The sequence below is a fragment of the Sciurus carolinensis genome, chromosome 2 (assembly GCF_902686445.1).
Source record: "Sciurus carolinensis chromosome 2, mSciCar1.2, whole genome shotgun sequence".
Classification (NCBI taxonomy): Eukaryota; Metazoa; Chordata; class Mammalia; order Rodentia; family Sciuridae; genus Sciurus; species Sciurus carolinensis.
This window is the reverse complement of record NC_062214.1, coordinates 188,374,732-188,398,100: the sequence shown is the minus strand read 5'-3', so window position 1 is coordinate 188,398,100 and position 23,369 is coordinate 188,374,732. Positions and strand designations below refer to the sequence as shown.

The 23,369-nt window shown below is 37.9% G+C and overlaps 1 protein-coding gene across 2 annotated transcripts in view; it reads right to left on the bottom strand.

Moving 5' to 3' along the window:
• Atxn3 (ataxin 3) overlaps nucleotides 1-23,369 on the bottom strand; it is a 38,642-nt gene that overhangs the window by 6,858 nt on the left and 8,415 nt on the right. The window contains exons 2-10 of one of the 2 annotated variants that reach the window (XM_047540488.1): nucleotides 22,746-22,910; nucleotides 22,489-22,533; nucleotides 20,661-20,746; nucleotides 20,189-20,255; nucleotides 16,665-16,752; nucleotides 11,651-11,783; nucleotides 10,757-10,923; nucleotides 9,424-9,520; nucleotides 2,355-2,464 (exon numbers count right to left, since the gene is read on the bottom strand). In XM_047540488.1, coding sequence (XP_047396444.1) covers nucleotides 2,355-2,464; nucleotides 9,424-9,520; nucleotides 10,757-10,923; nucleotides 11,651-11,783; nucleotides 16,665-16,752; nucleotides 20,189-20,255; nucleotides 20,661-20,746; nucleotides 22,489-22,533; nucleotides 22,746-22,910 — 958 coding nt within the window. The remainder of the gene's footprint in view (nucleotides 1-2,354; nucleotides 2,465-9,423; nucleotides 9,521-10,756; nucleotides 10,924-11,650; nucleotides 11,784-16,664; nucleotides 16,753-20,188; nucleotides 20,256-20,660; nucleotides 20,747-22,488; nucleotides 22,534-22,745; nucleotides 22,911-23,369) is intronic. The other variant, XM_047540489.1, reaches the window with a different exon arrangement.

Below are 23,369 nucleotides of genomic sequence, written 5' to 3'. Positions count from 1 at the left end.
TCAAATCTTGGAATTTTTCAATCATCAATTCTACAAAATCTTCACCTCCACCCTCTTTCTCTCCTTTGGAGAGAGCCATGACACAAATGTTAGGTCTTTTGCTACAGTGCTACATATCTCTAAGCTCTGTTCAGTTTTTCCAGTCTGTTTTCTCTGTGTCGCCCAGAACAGGTGATCTCCTCTCATCTCATCTGGTACCAGGAAATGAACCTAGGGGTGCTGAACCACGGAACCACATACCCAGTCCTTTGTTTGAAAATCTGAGACGAGCTAGCATTGTGGCTCAGTGGTAGAGTGTTTGCCTGGCATGTGTGAGGCACTGGGTTCAAATCTCAATACCACATAAAAACAAAGAAATAAAGATATGTGTCTGTCTACAACTAAAAAAAAAAAAAAAAAAGTTGAGACAGTTTAGGGTCTCGCTAACTTGCTGAGGCTTGCTTTGCACTTGTGTTCCTTCTGCCTCAGCCTCCCGAGTCATTGGATTACAGGCATGCACCATCATGCCCGGCTAAAGAGATAATTTCTATTGTTCTGTCTGGTTAAGCAGCCTCTTTTGACTACAGAGAGCTGCTTTCTGGGGGGCTTTTCTCTCAGCCGGTGCCTGTGGCTTCTCCATACCAAGTCCAGGATATCTGAAGCAAAAAAGAAAATCCAGGCCATTCATGGCCATGTCACTCCTCTGGTCCTGGGGGCCTAGCCACACTGTCTTCTCTCTGCATTTCAGGTTGTTTACTTCATACAAGTATCCAGGGTTCTTCATTTCACATAGCAGGAGGAACAGGAAAACACACGTTTGTTCCTTTCAGTCTTGGATTCTTTGAATGCACCCATGTGACCACCCATTCTCCACATGAAGGCCACCATGGAGGCAGCTTCCAATTTAGGGCCACAATGAATACAACTGCTGTACACATCCACATGCAAGATTTTGTGTAAGTTTTCTTTCTTTTGATTACATAACTAGGCGTTAAAACTCCTGGGTCACATGGTTAAGTATACATTTAAGTCTATAAAAAACACCATGCTGTTTTCCAAAGCTTCTGTACCACTTTACATTCCCACTAACAGCATGAGAGTCCCAGTTTCTCTGAGCCTTGTCACTATTCAGTATTGTCTGCTTTATTTGTTCACAAAGTCATTCTTATAGGTATGTCACAGTATCTCACTGTGGTTTTAATGTGTCTTTCTCTAGTGACTAGTGATGCTGACCATCTTTCATTGTGCTGCCTATCTCTGTGTTATTTGGTGAAATGTTTTTTTCAAATGCTTCATCTATTTATTGAGTTGTTTTCTTTTCATTTGTTTGTTTGTTTTTTCCACAATCCCATAGTGCTGGGGATTCGAACCTGGGCTGTGCGCGTGCGAGGCAGGCACTCTACGTGATGGGCTATATCGTCAGCACGAGTTGTTTTCTTATTGCATAGCTTTGAGAGTTCTTTGGAGGTTCTTACAAATCCTTTGTCAGATACAACTTCTTTACTTCTAGTACCCATATTTGACCAAAGTTTAAGAACTATTAGCCAGGCATTGTAGCACACACTTGTAATCCCAGCAGCTCAGGAGGCTGAGGCAAGAGGAGTGAGAGTTCAAAGCCAGTCTCAGCAAAAGCGAGGTGCTAAGCAATTCAGTGAGACCCTGTGTCTAAATAAAATACAAAATAGGGCTGAAGTTGTGGATCAGTGGTCAAGTGCCCCTGGGTTCAATCCCTGGTACCCCAATCCCCCCCAAAAAAGAACAATTAAACCAAGGCCTAGTGAGTAACTCTAGACTTCCTGCTGATCTTTGGATTATACTCTAATTTTTTTAGTTTTCTAGGTACTAAACTGTATTTGCTTTTCCATCTATTCATATTCACTACCTCTGAGGAGTTTCTGGAGAATGTAGTAATTATTGTGAAGTTACAAGTACTATGTTTATAATTTTAAAACCAAATAGTCATTGAGAACTCTAGTCTGCCTGCTTTTTTTTTAAATTTATTTTTTATCTGCCTGCTCTTTAGACCAAGGAAATTTAGTAGATTATGAATTCAATTAACAGTTTTATTAGGACTAAAGAGGAAAAAGAACATATGAAGCAAAAATCACATGGAGGGCTGGGGCTGTGGCTCGGTGGGAGAGCATCTGCCTAGCACATGAGGCACTGGGCTTGAGTCTCAGCACCACATAAAAATAAATGAATAAAATTATAAAATAAATAAATATATAAAACATACTTTATATAAATACATATTTATATATAATAAATAAATATATATAATAAATAAATAAAATAAAGTTATTAAAAAGTCACGGAATTTGTGTATCAAGTAGAGCATGCAAGAAACAAATGTGAAGATTAACAGAGAGCTGTACCTAGATCACTCCCAAGTGCTCCTGAACTTGTGGTTGGCCTTTCACATGGACGTGAAACCTGTCCTGGTGGACCTACTTGCTGCTGCTTCTGCTGTTGTTGCTGCTGTTGCCTGAAACATTCAAAAGTGAATGTGTGTTAAAAAAACAATCTAAACCCAAATAAAGCAGGAGAAAAATCTTTTCACATGAAAAACTTCTATAAATCAAAAGTAGTCACTGGCATGAACACCCCAAAATGCAGCAAGAATAATCAGTCTGATAATTAAAAGTATACAAGAATTCATAGTATAGAAGTACTCATCCTAGGAAACCTAGATATAAAATTTGAATTTATCAGATCAATTAAGAGATAGGCATTTTCACCACAAAGTAACTTATCATACATAAGAGTCACTGGTATTCTTACACAAATGAGCATTGGTTTACAGATCCTTAATATTGTTAGAAGTCACTGAAAAGTGACTCTGAGAAAATAAAGCACCTCAAATTAGCATGTGAGTTAACAGATCTTTTCCCGGTGAGCCCCTTCTTATCCTTCAGGTCTGAGCTTCTACATCTCCACAGATGCCTTTCCTGATCCACCACCTGAAGTAGCCACCTGGTGTTCTACCTCATGACTTCATTTTGTTTGTTTATTTTCATTACTTCATTTTAGTTCTCAGCATAAACTTATCACCATCTGATATTATTCTCTTTGGTTTCTTTTTTAGGATATAAGCTAGCAAGAATACAAACCTTGTCCTTCTTATCTGTTTCTCTAGTGGCTAAGTCTGTGTCTTTCACATAGCAGACATTCATCAGGTACTCAGTGAATTAAAGACATCAAAACAACTATTTAACATGTATTATCAAGCTTTCAGTAGTGTTTATTGCATTAAGTTCCCTTGTGTTTTTTAAAGTAAAACTAATGTCTTAAAAATCCATATTTTTAAAAATGTAATCATGACAGTTATGATGTAAAATACAGGACTAAAGCTGAGTGCAGTGCATACACCTTAGTCCCAGCTACTTGGGAAGCTGAGGCAGAAAGGAGGATCCTTGAGGCCAGAAGTTTGAGACCAGGCTGGGCAACACAGTGAGACCTTCTCAAACAAACAACATGTAGGAGTGTATCCTTGTATTTAGAAAACATACATTGAAGTATCAAGAGTCAATGAGAAATACTGCATGTTATTCCCAAATGGTTCAGAAAGCTTAACAAGTAGAAAATCTGGGTGGAGGGAACTGAAGATATAAGGAGCCCTGTGCACTTTTTGCTTTTACGTGTATCTGAAATTATTTTGTATATAAAAACACATACACAGAAAATTAAAAGTCATATTTTATAAATGACTGAGAATCTGAAAAGCCATATTTAAAAAGGAACCAGAACTTTAAAACTATCAGCAACACTATTAATAGAATGGCACATCCCCCCCCAGCCCCCCCCTCCGCCCGGAGTCCCTCTCAACCTTGAGTTTTAAATGTGAGCAACAAAGAAAATTCAGCCAGTGGTAACTCGATTTCTCCCTGTTGGCCTGAGGCAGAACACTGACGCAGCACAGGTGTACCACCCGCCGATGTGCGTGGCTAATGGTGCCGGCGTGGACAGTCTCCTCCACTGGTGCCTCCTGATTCTGAACCATGAGAAAGGCAGACCTTACGGGGAATTCCTGGCACATCAGATGGCTCTCCATGTCTTCTCCCTTGCCCTCAAGAATGTATGTCAGAATGTCAGGGAGTGATAGTTTGGTCAGCAACTCAGAGGGATAACCTTTACCCTACTTTTTATTTATTTATTTATTTTTGTGGTGCTGGGAATTGAACCCAGGTTCTTGTGCTTGTGAAGCAAGCACTCTACCAACTGAGCTATATCCCCAGCCCCTTTATTTTTTAATTAATATTAAAGACATTCATAATTGTACATATTTATGGGGTTATTCTTTTAATTTATGAAAAAAGAAAAAAGCGACTACCTTTCAATCTTGACACCTTTCAGCCTTGAAGACACTGAGATGGAACATGTTCAAACGGAACTCAACATCTATTCCCACTGTGCCTTCTAATGTGCCTTTAGTATTACAGAGGCCACTGAGCTAAAACCTGCATGAATAAGACTCCTTTACAGATAGGATTCTGGTCACAAATTAAGCCTTTGCATGAGATTATGAAGGCAGAAATGAGGTACGGCCATCTTCCTGCTACCTGGGCTGCTCTCTGCTGGTGAGCAAAGTTACGGAGATGCAGTCCCTGAATTTGGCTTCGTGCCTGTCACTTTGGTGGTCACTTCACATTTTAGGTAAGTGCAGCATTGGTTTCCTAACACCAGAATAACAGCTGTAACACTGTGTTCTTAAACTCAATATCCTGATTTGCCATCGTCCTAAAAGGGCAGTAGTTGTAGCTATTCCCCCAAGTTTAACTCTGGTACTCTGGAGGCCTGGCCTGGAACAGCATCTCCCACTTTTCCTAAGACTTTAAGCCACTAATTTCTGTATCAAATATTTCTATAATAAATACACTTAATGGTTTCTGCTTCTTAAATTGAACTCTGATAAATTATGTCATGCCACTGAAGTGATGGCTCAAAAAAGTCACAGCAAACGACCTAAAGGTAGCTGCTCAACTTCTCAAATTTCATCTTCAGCCTGCCTGCCTTCATTCCAACCTCCACCCTGTCCATCAGGGTGACCCAGAAGTCCACCTCTGGCTCCAGGGCCTCCAGCAGTCACTTATACATACATGAGTGTACCCAGTACACTCCTCCAGCTTCTCCTAGGTGGGCAGCAGCAGCACCTTCTGGAGGAGACTGGGTACTGACAAAGGTCTGGTCAGTGGCTATGGCAAGGTTGGTGGTATGGGGGGCATCACAACCATCACAGTGTACTAGAGTGTGCTGAGGCCCCTCAAACTGGAGATGGATCCCAACATCCAGACTACGTGCATTCAGGAGGAGGAATAGATCAAAACTCTCAACAAGTTTGCCTTCTTCATTGATAAGATGTGGTTCCTGGAGCAGAAGATGCTGGAAACCAAGTAGAGCCTCCTGTAGCAGCAGAAGATGGCTCATAGCAACATGGACAACGTGTTTGAGTGCTACATCAACAATCTTCAGCAGCAGCTGGAGTCAGTGGGCCTGGAGAAGTTGAAGCTGGGGGCAGAGCTCGGCAACATGCAGGGATGGTGCAGGACTTCAAGAATAAGTATGAGAATGAGATCAAAAAGCATGAAGAGATGGAGTATCAGTGTCCTCGTCAAGGACGTGGATGAAGCTTCAAGGAACAAGATAGAGCTAGAGTATCATCTGGAAGGGCTGACTGATGATATCAACTTCCTTAGGCAGCCATATGAAAAGAAGATCCAGAGATGCACGTCTGCAGTGCTGCCCATGAACAGCAGCACTCCCTGGAGATGGACAGAATCATCACAAGGTCTGTACTCAGTACAAGGCCACAGTGAAGATCTGCTGATCTCTGAGATGAACTTCAACGTGAGTCACCTCCAGGCAGAGACTGAGGCCTTCAAAGGTCAGAGGATATACCTGGAGGCTGCAATTGCTGATGCTGAACAAAGTAGGGAACTGGTCATTAAGGATGCCAATGCCAAGCTAGCTGAGCTGGAGGCCACCCTATAGCAGGCCAAGCAAGACATGACATGACAGTTGTAAAAGTAGAGGAGCTTATGAATGTCACACTGGTCCTGGATATTGAGATCACTACCTACTGCAAACTGCTAGAAGGCAAGGACAGCTGACTACAGTCTGGGATACAGAACATGAGTCTCCTTATGATGACCAACTCAGGAGGGCTGAGCTCCTTCCAGTCCAGCTTCACCTCTGTTGGGGCTCCAGGTCCTTCAGCTGTACCAAAGCCATGGCTGGGGATAAGACTGAGACCCACAATGGGAAGCTAGTGATTGAGTCCTCTGATGTCTTTTCCAAGTCCCTTCCCAGCCTCCCCTCTCCTGTAGCTGCCCTGGAGCCTACAGGGGAGACAATTGTACAAAGGAAGGGAGGGAACAAGAGACCCACCCACCTGAGGCTCATTCCTGGTCCTCAGCACCCCCACCTCCCTGGGGGAGGTCTACTACACCCACTGTTGCCCATGCTCTCAACCCAAAACCAATTCATTTGTCTTTTCCAAAATAAAACCTCAGCTGACCCTGCCAACCAAGGGGAAGGAAAAAAGTTACAGCAATCCATGTCCATGAAAATATTTGTGTCCTTCCTTATTGGGAAACACTGCCTTTAGGCAACAGAAAGTCTGCATTGTTGCAAACTATACTTGGAGAACACATTAATAATGCTAACAAATATCTATGGAATACAGTTTACAAAACAGTTTATACCCACTGATTAATCTAATGCGCCTAACACACAAGTTAAAGCAGATTTTACAGTGACATGTCTGACAGAGTAGAATTTTGCTTGGGGGTTTTATGACAAGTAATTAAGAAATTATTGCTGGAAAAAAAAGTCCTGGCTATGAAAATATTTAGCAAATCTTAAACTATAAATTTGTAATAGGTAAATTTTCAATAGTATTTTAAACACAAGAAAGAAATTCCATAGTATGCTTTATACACAAATACTGTGGTTACTATACTAATCATGAAGTTTCAAATATCCAGTGGTGGGTCGGGGGGACCAAAAAACAAGCACCAGGATCAGTCTGGGGAGAAAGAACAGAGGCTGATGAACCTCAAGCCAAGTGCCCTAAGCTAGAGAGATAAGGACCCATCCAAGATAAGTAATCAGGAATTTTAGTGAAAGGCAAATATTAGTTGTCAGTTCTTAGAGTTATTTTATAAAGTTCTGAATGCTAGCCAAGCTCTTAAACTCAGCAACATATGACTACATGATAGTGTTCTCTAACATTTCAAGTTCCCACCAGTATTTTTAAGGTTAACCAGGAGAAAGAAGATAACAGGTTAAAGCCGATAACCACCTTTAACCCACAATTGAGACTATCCTCCAATTAGGAAGGAGGCACACCAATACCTGGACACTTTAAAAGGGGTGCAGGATTGACCAAAACATCTTTTTACTAAAAAAAAAATCCTAGTTTTTGCTTGTTATAATTACTTAGTCATTACTAAATTAACTTCAATACTATTAGAAGTAAAATTGATAGTTTCACATTTTTAATCCAAAAAAGTCTAAAAAATGTGAAATGTAAATAAAAGATGGATTTATTTTTATACTTGAGATGTTTTCCTTTTCTTAGGTATACTATGAATTTTGTAGTTTTCTTATAAGGTATATCTATTTGGACCATTTGATGCTGGATAAAAAAAAAAAAGGTCTGAAATAAATGTGGTAGAAGTATCATTTAAGAACTGTTCTGAAAAGCAATTTAGAAATCTGTCTGTACTGAGGCCTTAAAAATGATCTCATCCAGTAACCCAGTATCTGACATCCTCAGAGTAATTAGAGGAAAAGATGAGAAAGACGCACAGAGTCAGTACAAGGATTGTTCACTGCACCATTAGTCATAATAGCAAAAATCAAAAGGTTTACAAATAAGATACATCCATTCACTTTATGAAACACCATGTAGTCTATTATATGAAGAATCCTACCAACATGGGAAAATGGGTATAGCTAACATACAATATGTATGTCTTTGTGTGACAAGACAAGGTACCCAAATACTAATATTGGTTATTGAAGGATGATGGGAATATGCTTTTAATTTTGGAATTTCTTAAAATAAATTTGCTAGAATATTAGTTTCATCCACTTAAGTTGCTTTAAGTTATTTTTAACACTAGATATTTGATGATATGGAATTTTTATTAATAATTATGTGATTATTTTGTGACAAAAGGATTTAGCTACATGTTTTGAAAATCTATGTATTTTAGAGAGACATATTAAAGTTATGAATTAGGTAACATGAATTAAATAATATGCCTGTGATTTGTTACAAAATACTCCAGGCCTGGGGATAGAAGAGTGGAAAGAATTGAGAGCTGGGAGCATAAAAAAAAAATGAGGTTGATCATGTGCTAACATTTATTAAATCTAAGCAAACAGGGGTTCATTATACTAGTTTCTCCATATATGTAAAAATCTGAGGTCTAGTATAATTAAAAAATTAAGTTAATTTTAAAATTAAAACGTGGCAATCACTATTTTAAAATTTTGAATATAATTAAATCCATAAATCTATCACTGAATAAAGACTAGAAATATCTCACATTAATAGGATGACAGCTGATCAGAACTTTCTTTCATATACTTCTGAGTTGTGACTTAAAAAAACAGAAAAGGAAAAAGTAAATATTATCTTCATTATACCATCAGATGTAAAATGCTCCAATATTTTAGATATCAATAAAATACTGCCCATTATGATTGTAAAATGCCTCTCAATTTCAGAGATGTAGAAAAGTAGATATATGTACATCTTCAAATTGATGAAATACAGTAACTAATGGATGGGGTTCAGTCACTGGCCTTTTGATCTGACCCAGATCAGAGAATCTAAATATCTATTAGACATCTTGATTTTATTTTTCCTTTAAAAAAAGAAAAAGGGAAGAAGAATTGCGAATGATAGTTATTGAAAAGGGAAATATTTTTATAGGGTGAAAATTTCTTTTGTGAATACTTTATAAAGCTGTACACAAAATATGGTTTTAGGAGTTAAAAATTCAGATTTGCAGTTTACTTCTGCATCCCTGAGGCTGACAGGCCTACAGGCTCCATCTACAGTGGCAATGAGCAGGATGATGAACCACCATCTCTGTGGAAGTGCACACTACCTCCAATGCTATTTCTCCCATTAACTAATTCTGCGCACAAAGGATCAACAGGCATTGTTCTTCCCTTGCCCTAATCCTGTTTTCCTTTTGATAAACAAAATTTCACAAGTTTTATTTTGCTTTATTTCATTTAAATTTACCCAGTATTAGGGCAAAGTTTTTCCCTAAAACTACATTCATTTTATACTTTATTTGCTGTAAAAATTTTTAAGTACATTTAAACATTCATAAAGTTCAGGCGGTAAACAGACATTTACAAACAGAAAAAATAGCCAAAGCAAATATTAAATAAGCAACTTTTAATTTGTACCAACTACTTTACTTTTCAAAGTAGGCTTCTCTTCTTTTCCGCAGCTCTTCTGAAGTAAGATTTGTACCTGATGTTTGGGGAATATCTTGAGATATATTTCTGGAACTACCTAAAACCAAATTAAAACAAAACAAAAAGCAATTGTTTTATTCTACAATTCAAGAGATGATGCTCATTCTTATCTGAACAAGCTTTTAAGAAGCTTTCTTCTTAAGACATATTCTGCTCCTACTCTGTAAACATCGGAAGAGATGTGAAAGCCTCATGGTTAAGGTGCTCCAAGTCTAATTCACATCTGCCACCACCAAAGCGGACACCCAGGTGTGACGAGGCAGTACTGAAAATAAAGAGCAACCTGGCATGAGAGGCCGCAAGCATCACACTTGTGTGCTCTCTTTAATTTATTAAAACAACCTACACCTTCAAAGGCAAGGTGTTCCTCAAACCCGCATAAGGCAGATGATCCTAAACAAACCCATTCTTGATCCTCCTCTCAACATCTGGTACTACAACAGAGATTCAACCAAACTGTAAACTGGTAAAAGAAAAGAATTTTATAAATACACCTCCGATAATAAAAGTTGGTCTTTGTCCATTACTAGGCTAATCCAACAGGGCTTGACTGGTAAAAACTGGGACTGGACTGCACATGGAGTATTCAGAGGAATGCCTGGAGGCATGAAAAATTCAGGATAAAAACTATCTTTGTATAAATGGAATCTCAATTATACTTAGACTTTTAAGGAATTCAGTTGATGAGTAATTTCATTAAGAGTATAGAAACCAATTTGTATGAATTAGATTGAAACAAAACTACAAAATAAACCACTTCACACTTAATTAGCCACTTTGAGCTATGTCAGCATTTTTCTATGCCTACATTTTAGAGAGGACAGATCTTTTTTTTTTTGTTGATGGGTTTATATCACTAAAAAAGTGGGCCCACCAAAAAGCAGGATTAAGCGTTAAGTTGCATAATCAGTAAGTGTTGGATTTGTCAAATCAATTTATATTCTCAGTCCAGCCCTTCTATCACATCCAATGGCATACATTTATGAAGGAGTTAGTTATACTAACTGTTGTGTTAGTGTAGTTTAATAGCCAAATAAAATAACAATAAATTAAAATATAATTACATTTCTTAAATAAAACTAATATAGTCCTAATATAATATAGGTTGTAAAAGCAATTTATGTTACAAGAAATCTAAAAGAAAAGCTGATTATACATAGCTTCTGCAGTAATTGTCAAAGAACTTCTACTAACAATACACTAACTTCCAGGTAAACTAAGAATAATCTGAACCAATTCTTCAAAAATAAAGTACACAGTACAATATTTATACCTTGCATACTGAGTTGAATAGCCCTGCGAAGATCTGCTTCTTCATCCTCCAGGTCAATTTCCTGGCGACTTAGTGCCAGAGCCCTCTGCAAATCCTCCTCATCTTCATCTAACATTCCTGATCCATCATTTGCTTCTAAGACTCGTTCCAGGTCTGTTCTAAGGACTCTAAAGAACAAAAGCAATCATAGTAACTGCTGCCTAGACTTCGATTTTAAACATAATATCAAGGTATTAGCAAACTAAAGATTTTAAGTAAAAAAAAAAGTTTTGTCAGATAGACTCTAGTAATATGAAGGTAGTATCGTAATGTGAATCTAAGTTAATACATTTAAGTAATTCAAAGAGCTGGTTCAAACTGATTCATTAAACTTTGAGGGCTGGGGATATAGCTCAGTTGGTAGAGTGCTTGCCTCAAGCACAAAGCCCTGGGTTCAAATCCCCGGCACCACAAAAAAAAAAAAAAAAAAAAAAAACAACTTTGAATCATAAACTTTGAAACATAAATCCTAGCCAGGTGCAATGCCATGCGCTTATAGTCCTGGCTACCCAGGAAGCTGAGGAAGGGGGGTTGGGGAGATAGCTCAGTCGGTAGAGTGCTTGCCTTGTAAGCACAAGGCCCTGGGTTCGAGCCCCAGCACACCACCCCCCCCCCCAAAAAAAAAAAAAAAAAAAAAAGAAAAGAAAAAAACAAGAGGGCTTGGGGTATAGCTCAGTGGTAAAACACATGCTTGGAACCTGATTCAATTCCCAACATAAACAATCGATAAAATTTTAAAAGTAAAATGAAAGGCCTAAAAAAGAGCCCTCACTCTGAAAGACCACACATTCAATGCAAGCAAGAAAATTTAATTCTTGTAATGAAATACTGTTTTATATTTTATACTGTAAATACCTTTGCTCTTTTAGTTGTGCTAATTCTTCTCCAATAAGTTTTGGTCGATGCATCTGTTGGACCCTTATCATCTGCAGAAGCTGGTCAGCTTCACAATCTGGTAGATCACCCTTAACAACAAATATAGAATAACCTAAAAAAAAGGCAAAAATAAACTAAAACAACTAGCAAGAGATTCAAAACTGACAGAGAGGGAGCATAGTATCAGGGAGCTAAAGATGCAGAAAGAACTGGGTTCAAATGATGATTCTCACATGTATTAATCTAGGCCAAATTACTTAAGTCCCTGAGCCTCAATTTTTCCACCTTTAAAACTCAAATAGCAAATTAAACCCCTGTCTCTCACCCTGTACAAAACTCAACTCTAAATGGATCAAGGATCTAGGAATTAGACCTGAGACCCTTCACCAAATAGAAGAAAAAGTAGGCCCGAATCTCCATCACTTGGCTTAGGACCAGACTTCCTTAACAAGACCCCCATAGCACAAGAAATAAAAGCAAAAATCAATAAATGGAAGATTCAAACTAAAAAGTTTTTTCTTAGCACAGGAAACAATAATGTGAAAAGAGAGTCTACAGAGTGGGAGAAAATCTTTTCCACACACACTTCAGACAGAGCACTCATCTCCAAAGTTTATAAAGAACTTAAAAAACTTTACACCCAAAATACAAAGAACCCAAACATTAAATGGGCTAAGGAAATGGGCAGACACTTCACAGAAGAAGATATACAGGTGATCAACAAATATATGAAAAAGTGCTCTTCATCCCTAGTAATTAGAGAAATGCAAATTAAAACCACCCTAAGATTCATCTAACTCCAATTAGAATGGCTATTATCAAGAACACAAGCAATAATAACTGTTGACATGGATGTGGGGAAAAAGGCACACTCATACATTGCTGGTGGAATTGCAAATTGGTGCAGCCACTCTGGAAAGCAGTGTAGAGATTCCTCAGAAAACTTGGAATAGACCCACCATTTGACCCAGCTATCCCACTCCTATACCCAAAGGACTTAAAATCAGCATGCTACAGTGATGCAGCCAAATCAATGTTCATAGCAGCTCAATTCACAATAGCTAGATTGTGGAACCAACCTAGGCGTCCTTCAACAGATGAATAGATAAAGAAACTGTGGTATATATACAGAATGTAATATTACTCAGCCATAAAGAAAAATAAAATTATGGCATTTGCTGGTAAATGGATGAGGTTGGAAACTATCATGCTAAGTGAAATAGGCCAGGCCCAAAAAACCAAGGGTCAAATGTTTTCTCTGATAAGTGCATGACAATATATAAAGGGGGGGGGGGGGTGACGAGGAGAAGAGAAGAATGAAGGAACTTTGGATGGTTTAGAGGAAAAAGGGGTGGGAGGGGGTGGGGATGGAAAAACAGTAGAACGAAACAGACAGTATTACCCTATATATATGTATAATTACATGAATGGTGTGAATCTACATTGTGTACAACCATAGAAATGAAAAGTTGTACCCCATTTGTGTACAATGAATCAAAATGTGCCTGTAAAAATAAAAAATATTTTAATAAAAAAAATCACTGTCAAAAAAAAAAAGACTCAAATAGCTATTTCCCAGAGTGACTAGAAACAAAGGGAATAGTTTATTAGGGTCCTACTGATATAGCACTTGATCCAACAGACTACTCACTAAATAGGAACAGAGAGGCAGTTTAGTAAAGGAGTCGGGGAGAGTGAAGGATTTAGACTTGGACTGTGTGGGTTCAATCCAAAGCTCTTCCCCTCCCCGCCTGCACAGTGTGGTCCATCATTTTACCCATCTGTCTTGATTTCTTCAGTGTTGAACAGACCACACCAGAACCTTACTCCAAGCTGATATGAGGACATAGATAATGTGTGTAACAATGGGGAATGTGGGTAAAATGAGTCAGATGTGCAAACAGCTGCTGGCCACCACGACCCACACATGCACACCTCTTCTAACTGAAAACAGGAGGTTAATATACAAAATTTAGTCAAAATGACAAACATGTAGCTCATGTTTGGAAAGAGTTACATTGATCCAATTTAATTTTTTTATGAACTTAGGAGGCCCGTGCACTCAGGTTGTAACTCTGAATACCACTAACAAAAGGCACCAGGTATCCCTGGAGAAATGAGGGCAGGAAATGCACAGATAAGCCTGCAACATCCTGTTAAACAAGAAAGTAAGCCTTCAAAAGACCACAATGGTCATGTCAGACACTTGGGAATGAACTCCAAAATGTTCCCACTGGTCCATGATGGTACAATTTGAATATTAATATGAATAATAGTTACAAAGGACTGAAACATAAACTTCATTTTAACTGATTAATTTAAAAATCACTTGGTCACCTTTGGAGGACACATAAAACCAATTTGTTTTAAAAACTGACAAAGGGGGTGGAGGTGTAAACCCAGTAACAGAGCACATAATAGAGCACGTGCTTGGTATGTGCAAAGCACGGGTTCAATCACACACACACACACACGCAATTCCAAAAGAAATATTTATTCTGCATTTCCTATATAAACTATCACCATTTTGCAAACTTCAGTGAAAAAAGGATCTAGGCATTGGTCACTAATAGCTAAGATCACAAAAAGACAACTATCAAGAGCCATATCATCTGTGGAATCTTTCAATCTCCCCCCAAAATCAACCTGAATTTGATCAAGTTTATGAAACTCAGGACCAGCCTACAGGGTATCCAGGGGCCCAAGGAAAAGAGGGTGCAATGAGCAAAATCCAGAACGCTGGAAGCTGGACTGACGGCTCGTCTTCCACCCACTAAGATAAATAAATCAAGGGAAAATGAGGAAGAGAGGGGGTCCTACAGTTAGACTCAATCGAGTGCGATCACTGAACTTTATTTCAAACCAGACTGAACTATAAAAATATGAGACAACCAGGGAGAAACTAGAGATTTGAACATTGACAGGTTCACCACAGCAGTATGGTGGGGTTGGGCTTGTGGCTCAGTGGTAGAGCGCTTGCCTACCATGTATGAAGAACATGGTTTGATTCTCAGCAAAGCATATAAATAATGAATAAAATATAAGCCTATCGACAGTTTAAAAAAAAGAGCACTGTGGTTAAATTTTTGAAGGTATAAATACAGTATTCTGGCTATAGTTTTTTAAAGTTTTCATTTTAAAAATTTTATTAGCTCAGTTGGTAGAGTGCTGGTTTTAATCCCCTGCACTGCAAAAAAAAAAAAAAATTAAGAAAACATTTCAGAGGAAAACAATAAAATATCCAGTATTTGCTTCAAAAAAAAACAGTGGAAAGAAGCAGGCAAGGTACAAACAAAAAGCTATAATAACCATTAAAGCTGGGTGAAGGGTACATGAGGCAGGTGTCACGACATTATTTTCTTTTTATGTTTATCTGATTTTTAAAATCAGTTTGTTTCGTTGTGCCTATAAAAGGGTATAATCAACTACACCCTCAAATAAAAGGAAGACTGAGAACTGAATACCACCATTGGCAATGGAGGTCACTGGTGACAGAGAAAGGTTTTTCAGTAACATGCTGGTTTTGGCAGCAAGTCTGGAATGAGTTCAAGAATAGGAGACACACACTAGAGATGACTTCAAGGAGGAAATTTAAAATGGGAAGCAGTCAGAGTTCTATGGAATTAAGAGAAACTTTTCCTTTTTGATCAATGGAGATAAAGAACTTTTTCTCCACTGAAAGGAATAAAATAAAATTTAAAAAGAAGGGAAATGATCACCCCAGAAAGTGAAGAGATAAAAGCAGGAGCATCTTGAGTAGGTAAGAACAGCTGGGATCCACCCCACAGGAGAGGTTGGTCTTGGCTGGATGCAGGGGACAGTTCATCTGTTTTAACAGGTTCAAAGCACAGGCAGAGATAGAAGCAAGCTGACAGACTTGCTGGTAGATAATGAAGTTCTATTTTAACTGCTTCCACGTTCTTAACAGAACATAAGTGAAGGCCATAAGCAAGGTGTAAGGAAGTTAGCTGGAAGTGGCCAGAGGTTTAAAGAGATAAGCTATGCCATAATCATCTTGGAAAATGGTACATGAATTTACTAAGAAAACACATAGACATGTCAGGCAGCACATCAAGGGATCATCTGAAATCTGTAATCACAAACTTAAAGACCAATCAACATATTTTATGTTATTTTTTAAACCATATTCTGTTGCTCTGATACAGGAATGGCCAAGACCAAATATGATTTTAACTAGAGTTCTGATTTTTGTCATTAAAGTTATAATGGAGGGAGAAAGGGAAAGAAATTGAAGAATGAAGTAAGGTGAAAAATAAGCAGGGTAAAAAAGAACGTAATTGTTCAAGGGGAGTATCTGGGTCCCATGATAGAATTTAAAGAATTGTTAGAATGGGAAAAACAGAAAACACAGCATAAAGACAGAAGGTGGTAATCAAAGAACAGGATGCCTATAACTGGACTTGATAGCATTTATAATCAGTAATAATGACAAAGAGAAAGTGAAGACAATGATCTTTTTTAAGTAAGGAGGTTATTAGACTAATTACTGATGTAAAAATCACTAAGAATGATATAAGAAATTGAAGGGGGACATAAAGGAATGCTAGAATCTCCACTGAAAACAGAGGCAGCTCAGGGATGACTCTGAAAGGGCACATACAGTGTAGTCTAGGGCATGTACTTCAAAGGAGCTGGACTTTACAGGGAGGAACAGTGGCTTAGAAGGAACAAGGACAAACAAGAAGAATATCCACCCCTTCTCTTGGGCCTGTGGGAAGTGGGACACGAAAGAAAAAACTATTACTCAGAAGGGCTGCAAGGAAGTCCCAGGCTCAGGGGAGGTGCAGGTGTCAGGGAGGACTCACACTGAACAGGATCATCCAAATCCCAGCCTAAAGCTCACCACCCGAAACATAAAGACTTCACTGCCTCTGATGTGATGAAAAAAAATTTTGTTTTGCTCACACCTGATACCCAGTTTTATTTAGTTACTTTGAAAGACAACATTACAAAATTTTAAGACTTTATTTACCTTCCTGTTGTAATTGAGCCAAGAAAAGTGCAAGGTATGTATCTGATATTAATTCTGGACCCGTCAAGAGAGAATTCAAGTTAAACCACTGGAAAAAAAAAGTCAACATTTTAGTGTACATTATATATTATATGAAATAAAGAAGTTTCACATGTTAATAGATATAGCCCACTAGTAAGCTTGTCTAAACAATGGAAATATGCCAAACTGAGATTTTTTAAAAAGTAAATGAATAGTTATGATTAAAAACTAAAATGGCATAGATTTATCACTATTAAATGCTTTTTAAAAGCAAAAGCAAGGACTAGGGATATAGCTCAGTTGGTAGAGTGCTTGCCTTGCAAGCACAAAGCCCTAGGTTCAATCCCCAGCACTGCGAAAGAATAAAATAAAATAAAAATTAAAATGAGGGCTGGGGTTGTGGCTCAGTGGTACAGCGTTCACCTAGCATGCACGAGGCACTGGGTTCCATTATAAGTACCACATATAAATAAACGAATAAAAATAAAGGTTTGTCAACATCTAAAAAATATTTTAAAAAATAAGTAAATAAATAAAAAATGAAAAGGGGCTGTAGCTGGGTGGTAGAGTGCACGCGCATTCAATCCCCAGTACAGGAAAACACAACAAACAAAACAACTTCAAGTCATAAACTTAAACCACCTCCCAAACAGAAACTGATAATACTTTATAATGTATTTGCTGATAATTATGGTTAAATCTTTTTTTCAAAGCATCAATAACTAATCATATCATACTGGTGTGGAAAAAATATAACAACCACACCAAGTTTTCCCTCTACTGACAATTTTGGTGAAAGAACCCAATTGTGAGAAAGTCAGACATTCCAAGAAGAGAATTTATAATCACTAATTCACTTCAACATGATCTCCAAAACACTTATCACATGTAATTAACAGGATTGGTAACTCCTTTTAAGGTACTACCTTAAATCACAGGATACAAAAAGTTTCAACGTTATTGTCAATATTATGAACAGTTACTTTTCCTAGATTTTGACAATCCTTTTTTTGTGTGTGTGTGTGTGGTGCTGGGGATTAGAACCCAGGGCCTGTGCATGCAAGGCAAGCACTCTACCAACTGAGCTATATCCCCAGCCCTTGACAATCCTGATGGTACTTTTTTCCAGTCTTCTCTTTCATTATATAGATACCTCAGACAAAATCCATAGCGAAAAAAATATATAAATTTTAAACAAAAATATAAATCAGAACCAAAGATAACATACCAAAATTTGACAGCTGTACTGGTCAGAGGTAAATTAGTTCAAAATGTGAAAATTCTATTTTGAAGAACTAAACTTCAAAATAATAATGAAAGTTTCTCTGCAAATCAATATACAAAGGAACCTGTATAATCTATGTCTTCAAACCTTAAAAACCCAGTGGTTATACAGGAAAAAAAAAGCGAAATATCTAATTCTTGACCACGATTTTCTGAAGATAGGGACTGGGGTTGTAGCTCGGGGTAAAGCGCTTGCCTAGCATGCACGAGGCTCTCAGTTCAAACCCAGTGCTGCAAGAAAAAAATAAATAAACAAAAACTTCTGAAGGTATAAATCAAACCCAGAGTTAAATCATTTTGGCAGCCTCCTGCTTGGTTTCTCCCAGAGTCGCCTCCCTCCGGGTGACCTGTACTGAGTCTCTACGTATCTTTACTCCCTCTCTGCTCCTCAGAGAGGACCTTAGTAACTTTTTTCAGGAGGGTGAAGGGACTGAATCCAGAGCCTTGCCTTCTTGCACTATCACTGACCTACAGCCCCAGGTAAGGGAAAGCTGCTTCAAGGTGACCAACCTAAAAGATGACAGCTGGGTATTGTTTCTGAATTTTCTTTTCTTTTCTTTTTTCTTTTTTTTTTAAATATTGTTTTAGTTGCAGACGGGCACAATATCTTTATTTTTATGTGGTGCTGAGGATCAAACCCAGTGCTTCACACATATGAGGCAAGAGCTCTACCACTGAGCTACAACCCCAGCCCCCTGAGTTATCTTTTATTGATTGAACTTTTATTTTATTTTTATGTGGTGCTGAGGATTGAACCCAGGGCCTCACATGAGCAAGGTGAGCACGCTGCCAATGAGCCACAACCCCAGCCCTATTGATTTCACTTAATGCACTCTTTCTTCACTTTTGTTTTGTTTTTCACTCATTTTATTCTCTTAAACAGCTTTACTGAGGCATAACTGACAAGTAATAAATTGCACATACTTAAAGCCTACAATTTCAAAGTTTTAACATGTGTCTGCTCATGAAACCATCAAGACAACCAAGGGAGTAAACACATTCAACACAGTGGGTTTCCTTGCCCCTCTGTCTCTCCCTGTTTCCCTCCTTCCTCATCCCCACACCACACCACTGGTCAATATTCTTTCTGTCACTTAGTTCCCATTTTTCTGGACTTTTTTTTGTGGGGCAGGGGGTAGCAGGGATTAAACTCAGGGACATTCAACCACTGAGCCACATCCCCAGTCCTATTTTGTATTTTATTTAGAGACAGGGTCTCATTGAATTGCTTAGCGACTTGCTTTTGCTGAGGTTTGTTTTGAACTCATGATCCTCCTGCCTCAGCCTCCCAAGCTGCTGGGATTACAGGCATGGGTTATCACATCCAGCTGGACTTTCTCATAAATGGAACCACAAAAAATAGTGTTTTGTGTCTGGCTTCTTTCAGCACAGTATTCTGAAAGCCATACAAGTTGCTAAATGTATTACAAGTTCATTCTTTTTTATTGTACAATTTGGTTTAATAACCCTCTATCAAAGATTCAAAATTCTACTAAAAAAAGACTTTAAGGGGCTGGGGAGATAGCTCAGTCGGTAGAGTGCTTGCCTTATAAGCAGAAGGCCCTGGGTTCGATCCCCAGCACCCAAAAAAAAAAAAGAACTTTAAATGATTCTGTTTCTTCAAAAAGCTTGTTCAAAACACATTGTGTTTTTTCTTTTTACTAGAAGTGATTTTATGAAGACGTATATATTAGAAGGCATTTTGGAATTCTTTAAATAATCTTGATACACTGAAGCAATCTTGATAGCATACTTTTATTACTGGTTGACATGGTATCAGGCTTTGTGGCAGTACTAGGCTAAATCCAAATCTATAAATGTGATAGGCAACTGGCAGAACACATTCACCACAAAAAACCCCACTGAAAAGTAACATCTGCACTATCTTAAATATAAAACTTTTATTATGATAAATTATATATGGTTGCCACAAAGATGTCTATAAAAGAAACTCAAATTATCTCTTAAAATGGCAAATATCTATCTATGGAGATTGGATCCACTGAATAGAGGCTGAGGATACAGCTGAGTGGCAGAGCACTTGCCTATCAGCCAGAAGGCTGTGGGTTCAAGCCCCAGCACTGCCAAACAAAGAAAAAGACTGAACCAATGCCATATCTACATTTATGGTCAGTTTCATTTGAAAGGTACTGATCCTTACGTTTTAGTGTCAAATAGAGTGAAGAATGAAAAAGACAAGAAAAAAGCAGAAATATTACCTGTTTTCCTAATTTTCTAACTGTAAACCAGTGTTCTTTATAATTGCATATAAATGATTTTTCATTTCTAGAAAAGAAAAAATACATATTAAATTGAAATAGTAAGAGCCTGTATTCATAAAATTTGTGATAATTTAAGATGTTTACAGTTAAGTATCATTGATTTTTTTTTTTTTTAAAAGTCACACAATTGTATGAACCTTTGTGCAGCAGCTTAGTGATGCTGTGCCAAAATGACAGCCTTCTGCACCACTCAGGTCAGCTGTGTGCCGATACGAAGACCGGGGTACAGGAAACTTAGAGGGCAGATACTCATGGACATCAAAAAGATGAAATAGGGGAAGTCTATGGGAATGAAACAGGGATAACCAAAACATTCAAATGTATTTTTCTTCATTAACAAATTACAATTTTAAAAATAAAATTTAGGATAAAGAGATGCAAGAAAAGCAAAAAATGAAGATAATCTTACATAGGATCAATCCTCAGCCTCTGATACTCTGGACTGTTGAACAGGATTAGTTCTAAACCCCAAACTTTCAAGGCATTGCTTATAACCTGTTTAAAAAACAAAAAAATAGCAACTTTCAAAATGAAGAAGCACAGTCATATTAGTTATGCAAATAATTCCACTTCATATGTACATTTCTCTAAAAGGCTATGGTTTTTTTATAAAAGTGCATGTGCATAGAGACATCACTAAATTCACAACACACACACACACACACACACACACACACACACACACACGTTTTTTTTCTTAGGGAGTTCCTAGATGTTCCAGAGAATACATAATTCCTACATACAACTGCCTCAAAAATCGAGATGTGTATTCCAGTCTATCAATGCTGTTCTTAAAACTAGTTCACTACATATATCTGATAATGGGGCTGCTGCGGGCACTGCATTAGGAAAGTTACATCCGCCTCACCACCTGCATTGTCAGTAATCACACGTTTATTAAAATAAGTTCTTCTTGGGGATTTAGACTGCGAGTTTCATAGTTTTTAGATCCCCAAAGTAGTGAGTTTGTCATTTGTAGAACAAAATGCAAACCTGATTATTTCTAACTGTCTGAGAAAAAGAGGGAAAATTCACTCTCTGTCTTTCAAGGTGGCTAATAAAGAAGCGAGTCATCCAGGTAACAGCACAAACAGGAAGTGACTGCAACACAGTGGGCAGATGAACCCTAATCCAGCTGCAGTGGCCCTCACCACTAACAGTGACACAGTGTGGAAAGGTGGCCAAATGAGGTGCATCCAGAGAGGGTAGCACAGTGGAATGGAAACAAAGAAATCTGCAGAAGCAAGTTCCCAGGAGAAAATGGAGCCTCATACTACCAGCAACAGGACACATCCACAGACAAAAGAATCTCAAATGTGCATAAACAACCACAGGGCTGGGGATGTACCTTAGTGACAGCATGTGCACTTAGCATGAAAGTAAATAAATGGAGCAATTAAAAAAAAAAAAATAGATCGAAAGCTACAGACCATAAAGCTAAAAGGTTAATTTAAAGGGAAGGTAAGTAAGAAGGTATTGCATTTTTTCAAACTGACCCAAGAGATAGTAAATCTAAAAGATTGTGACTTATTAGAATTAAGGTACACAGATACAAAATAAGTAATCTCTCTCAAAAAGTGACTATTATGGAGGTCAAGGGTTGAATACTTTCTCCCATATGTGGAAACTATAAAGGAAAAAGGAAAAGAAAGGTGGAGTAGATCTCCCAAAAATCAAAGGGAGATTGGGCTGGAGTTATAGCTCAGAGGTAGAGCGCTTGCCTCGCATGTGGAAGGCAATGGGTTTGATCCTCAGCACCACATAAAAATAAAGGTATTGTGTCTGGATACGACTTAAACATTTTTTAAAAAAGATACTGATAATTAAAAAAAATCAAGGGGAGATCAGTAAAGGTAAGGGACAGAAGGGTGGAAGGCAGAGAGGGAGTGAGAAATGATGGGGAGTGATCTTGGCCAAATTATATTGTTATATTGTATGCATGTACAAATATGTAATAACAAATTCCAACAATATGAATAATAATGCATGAACAAAAAATGTGGAAAGAAAAAACAGTGATTATTATACATCCCACTCTAAAATGAAGATTCTGTAATCTTTGTGTTCATATTTATCTATTTAAAAATCTAGTATTCTGTGGATAATCTACTGGAGGGATTTCTGAAGGTCCTACCATCACATGTAAAAGGCTGTGAAAAGATCCTCCACATCAGCCATTAACTGAGTTTAAAGAGTGCCTAGGATACAGCCCTTTGTATGGGCTTGCAACTGCTTACCTGAATAGAAAAAAAGCCACTGTCATCCATGTTTCCAGAAGGCTGCTGTTCATTTTTATGGGTAGTTGAAGGGGGAGGGGGAGGAAAAAACCGTCATTAGTGTGCATAATTTAAAATAACACATGCATTACCATTTACAAAGTCAAGAGTGAGTTATAATTAGCAAGTCAGATTCCTACAGGAAGAAAGGCTTGTCCTCTTCTCAACAGTACCCACATTTTTAAAAAAATGTGACTTAGTGAATTTAAAATCAGTACCTGTAAAAATGTGCGATAGTCTTCACTAGTAACTCCTCCTTCTGCCATTCTCATTCTTTCTTCTTCATCCAGCTGATGTGCAATGGAAGATAATTCCACAGGGCTAAAATATTCTCCTTGCAATAGATTATTCAGGCAATGCTGAGCACAAAGTGAGCCTTCTTGCTAAAATTTCCAGAAGAAAAAATTCAAATGTGATTTATTAAGTGGATCTGTATAGTTTCTTCTTTTTCTTCTTCTCCCCACTTCCCAGTACTGTGGATTGAACACTGAGCTACATCCCCAGCCCTTGTTTAAAAAATGTCTTATTTTGAGACAGGATCTTGTTAAGTAGCTGAGGCTGTCCTCAAACTTGCAATCCCCTAGCCTCCCAAGTTGCTGGGATCATAGGTGTGTACCACAACGCCAGCTAAATTTGCAGTGTCTTCTGCAAAATTTAAACAATAACTTTTAAATTTTTTAAGTTGTCAATGGATCTTTATTTTACTTATTTATATGTGGTGCTTAGAATCAAACCCATGCTCACACATGCTAGGCAAGCACTCTGCCACTGAGACCCCCAGCCCTCTAATCATTAACTTTTTTTTTTTTTTTTTTTTTTTTGCGGTGCTGGGGATTGAACCC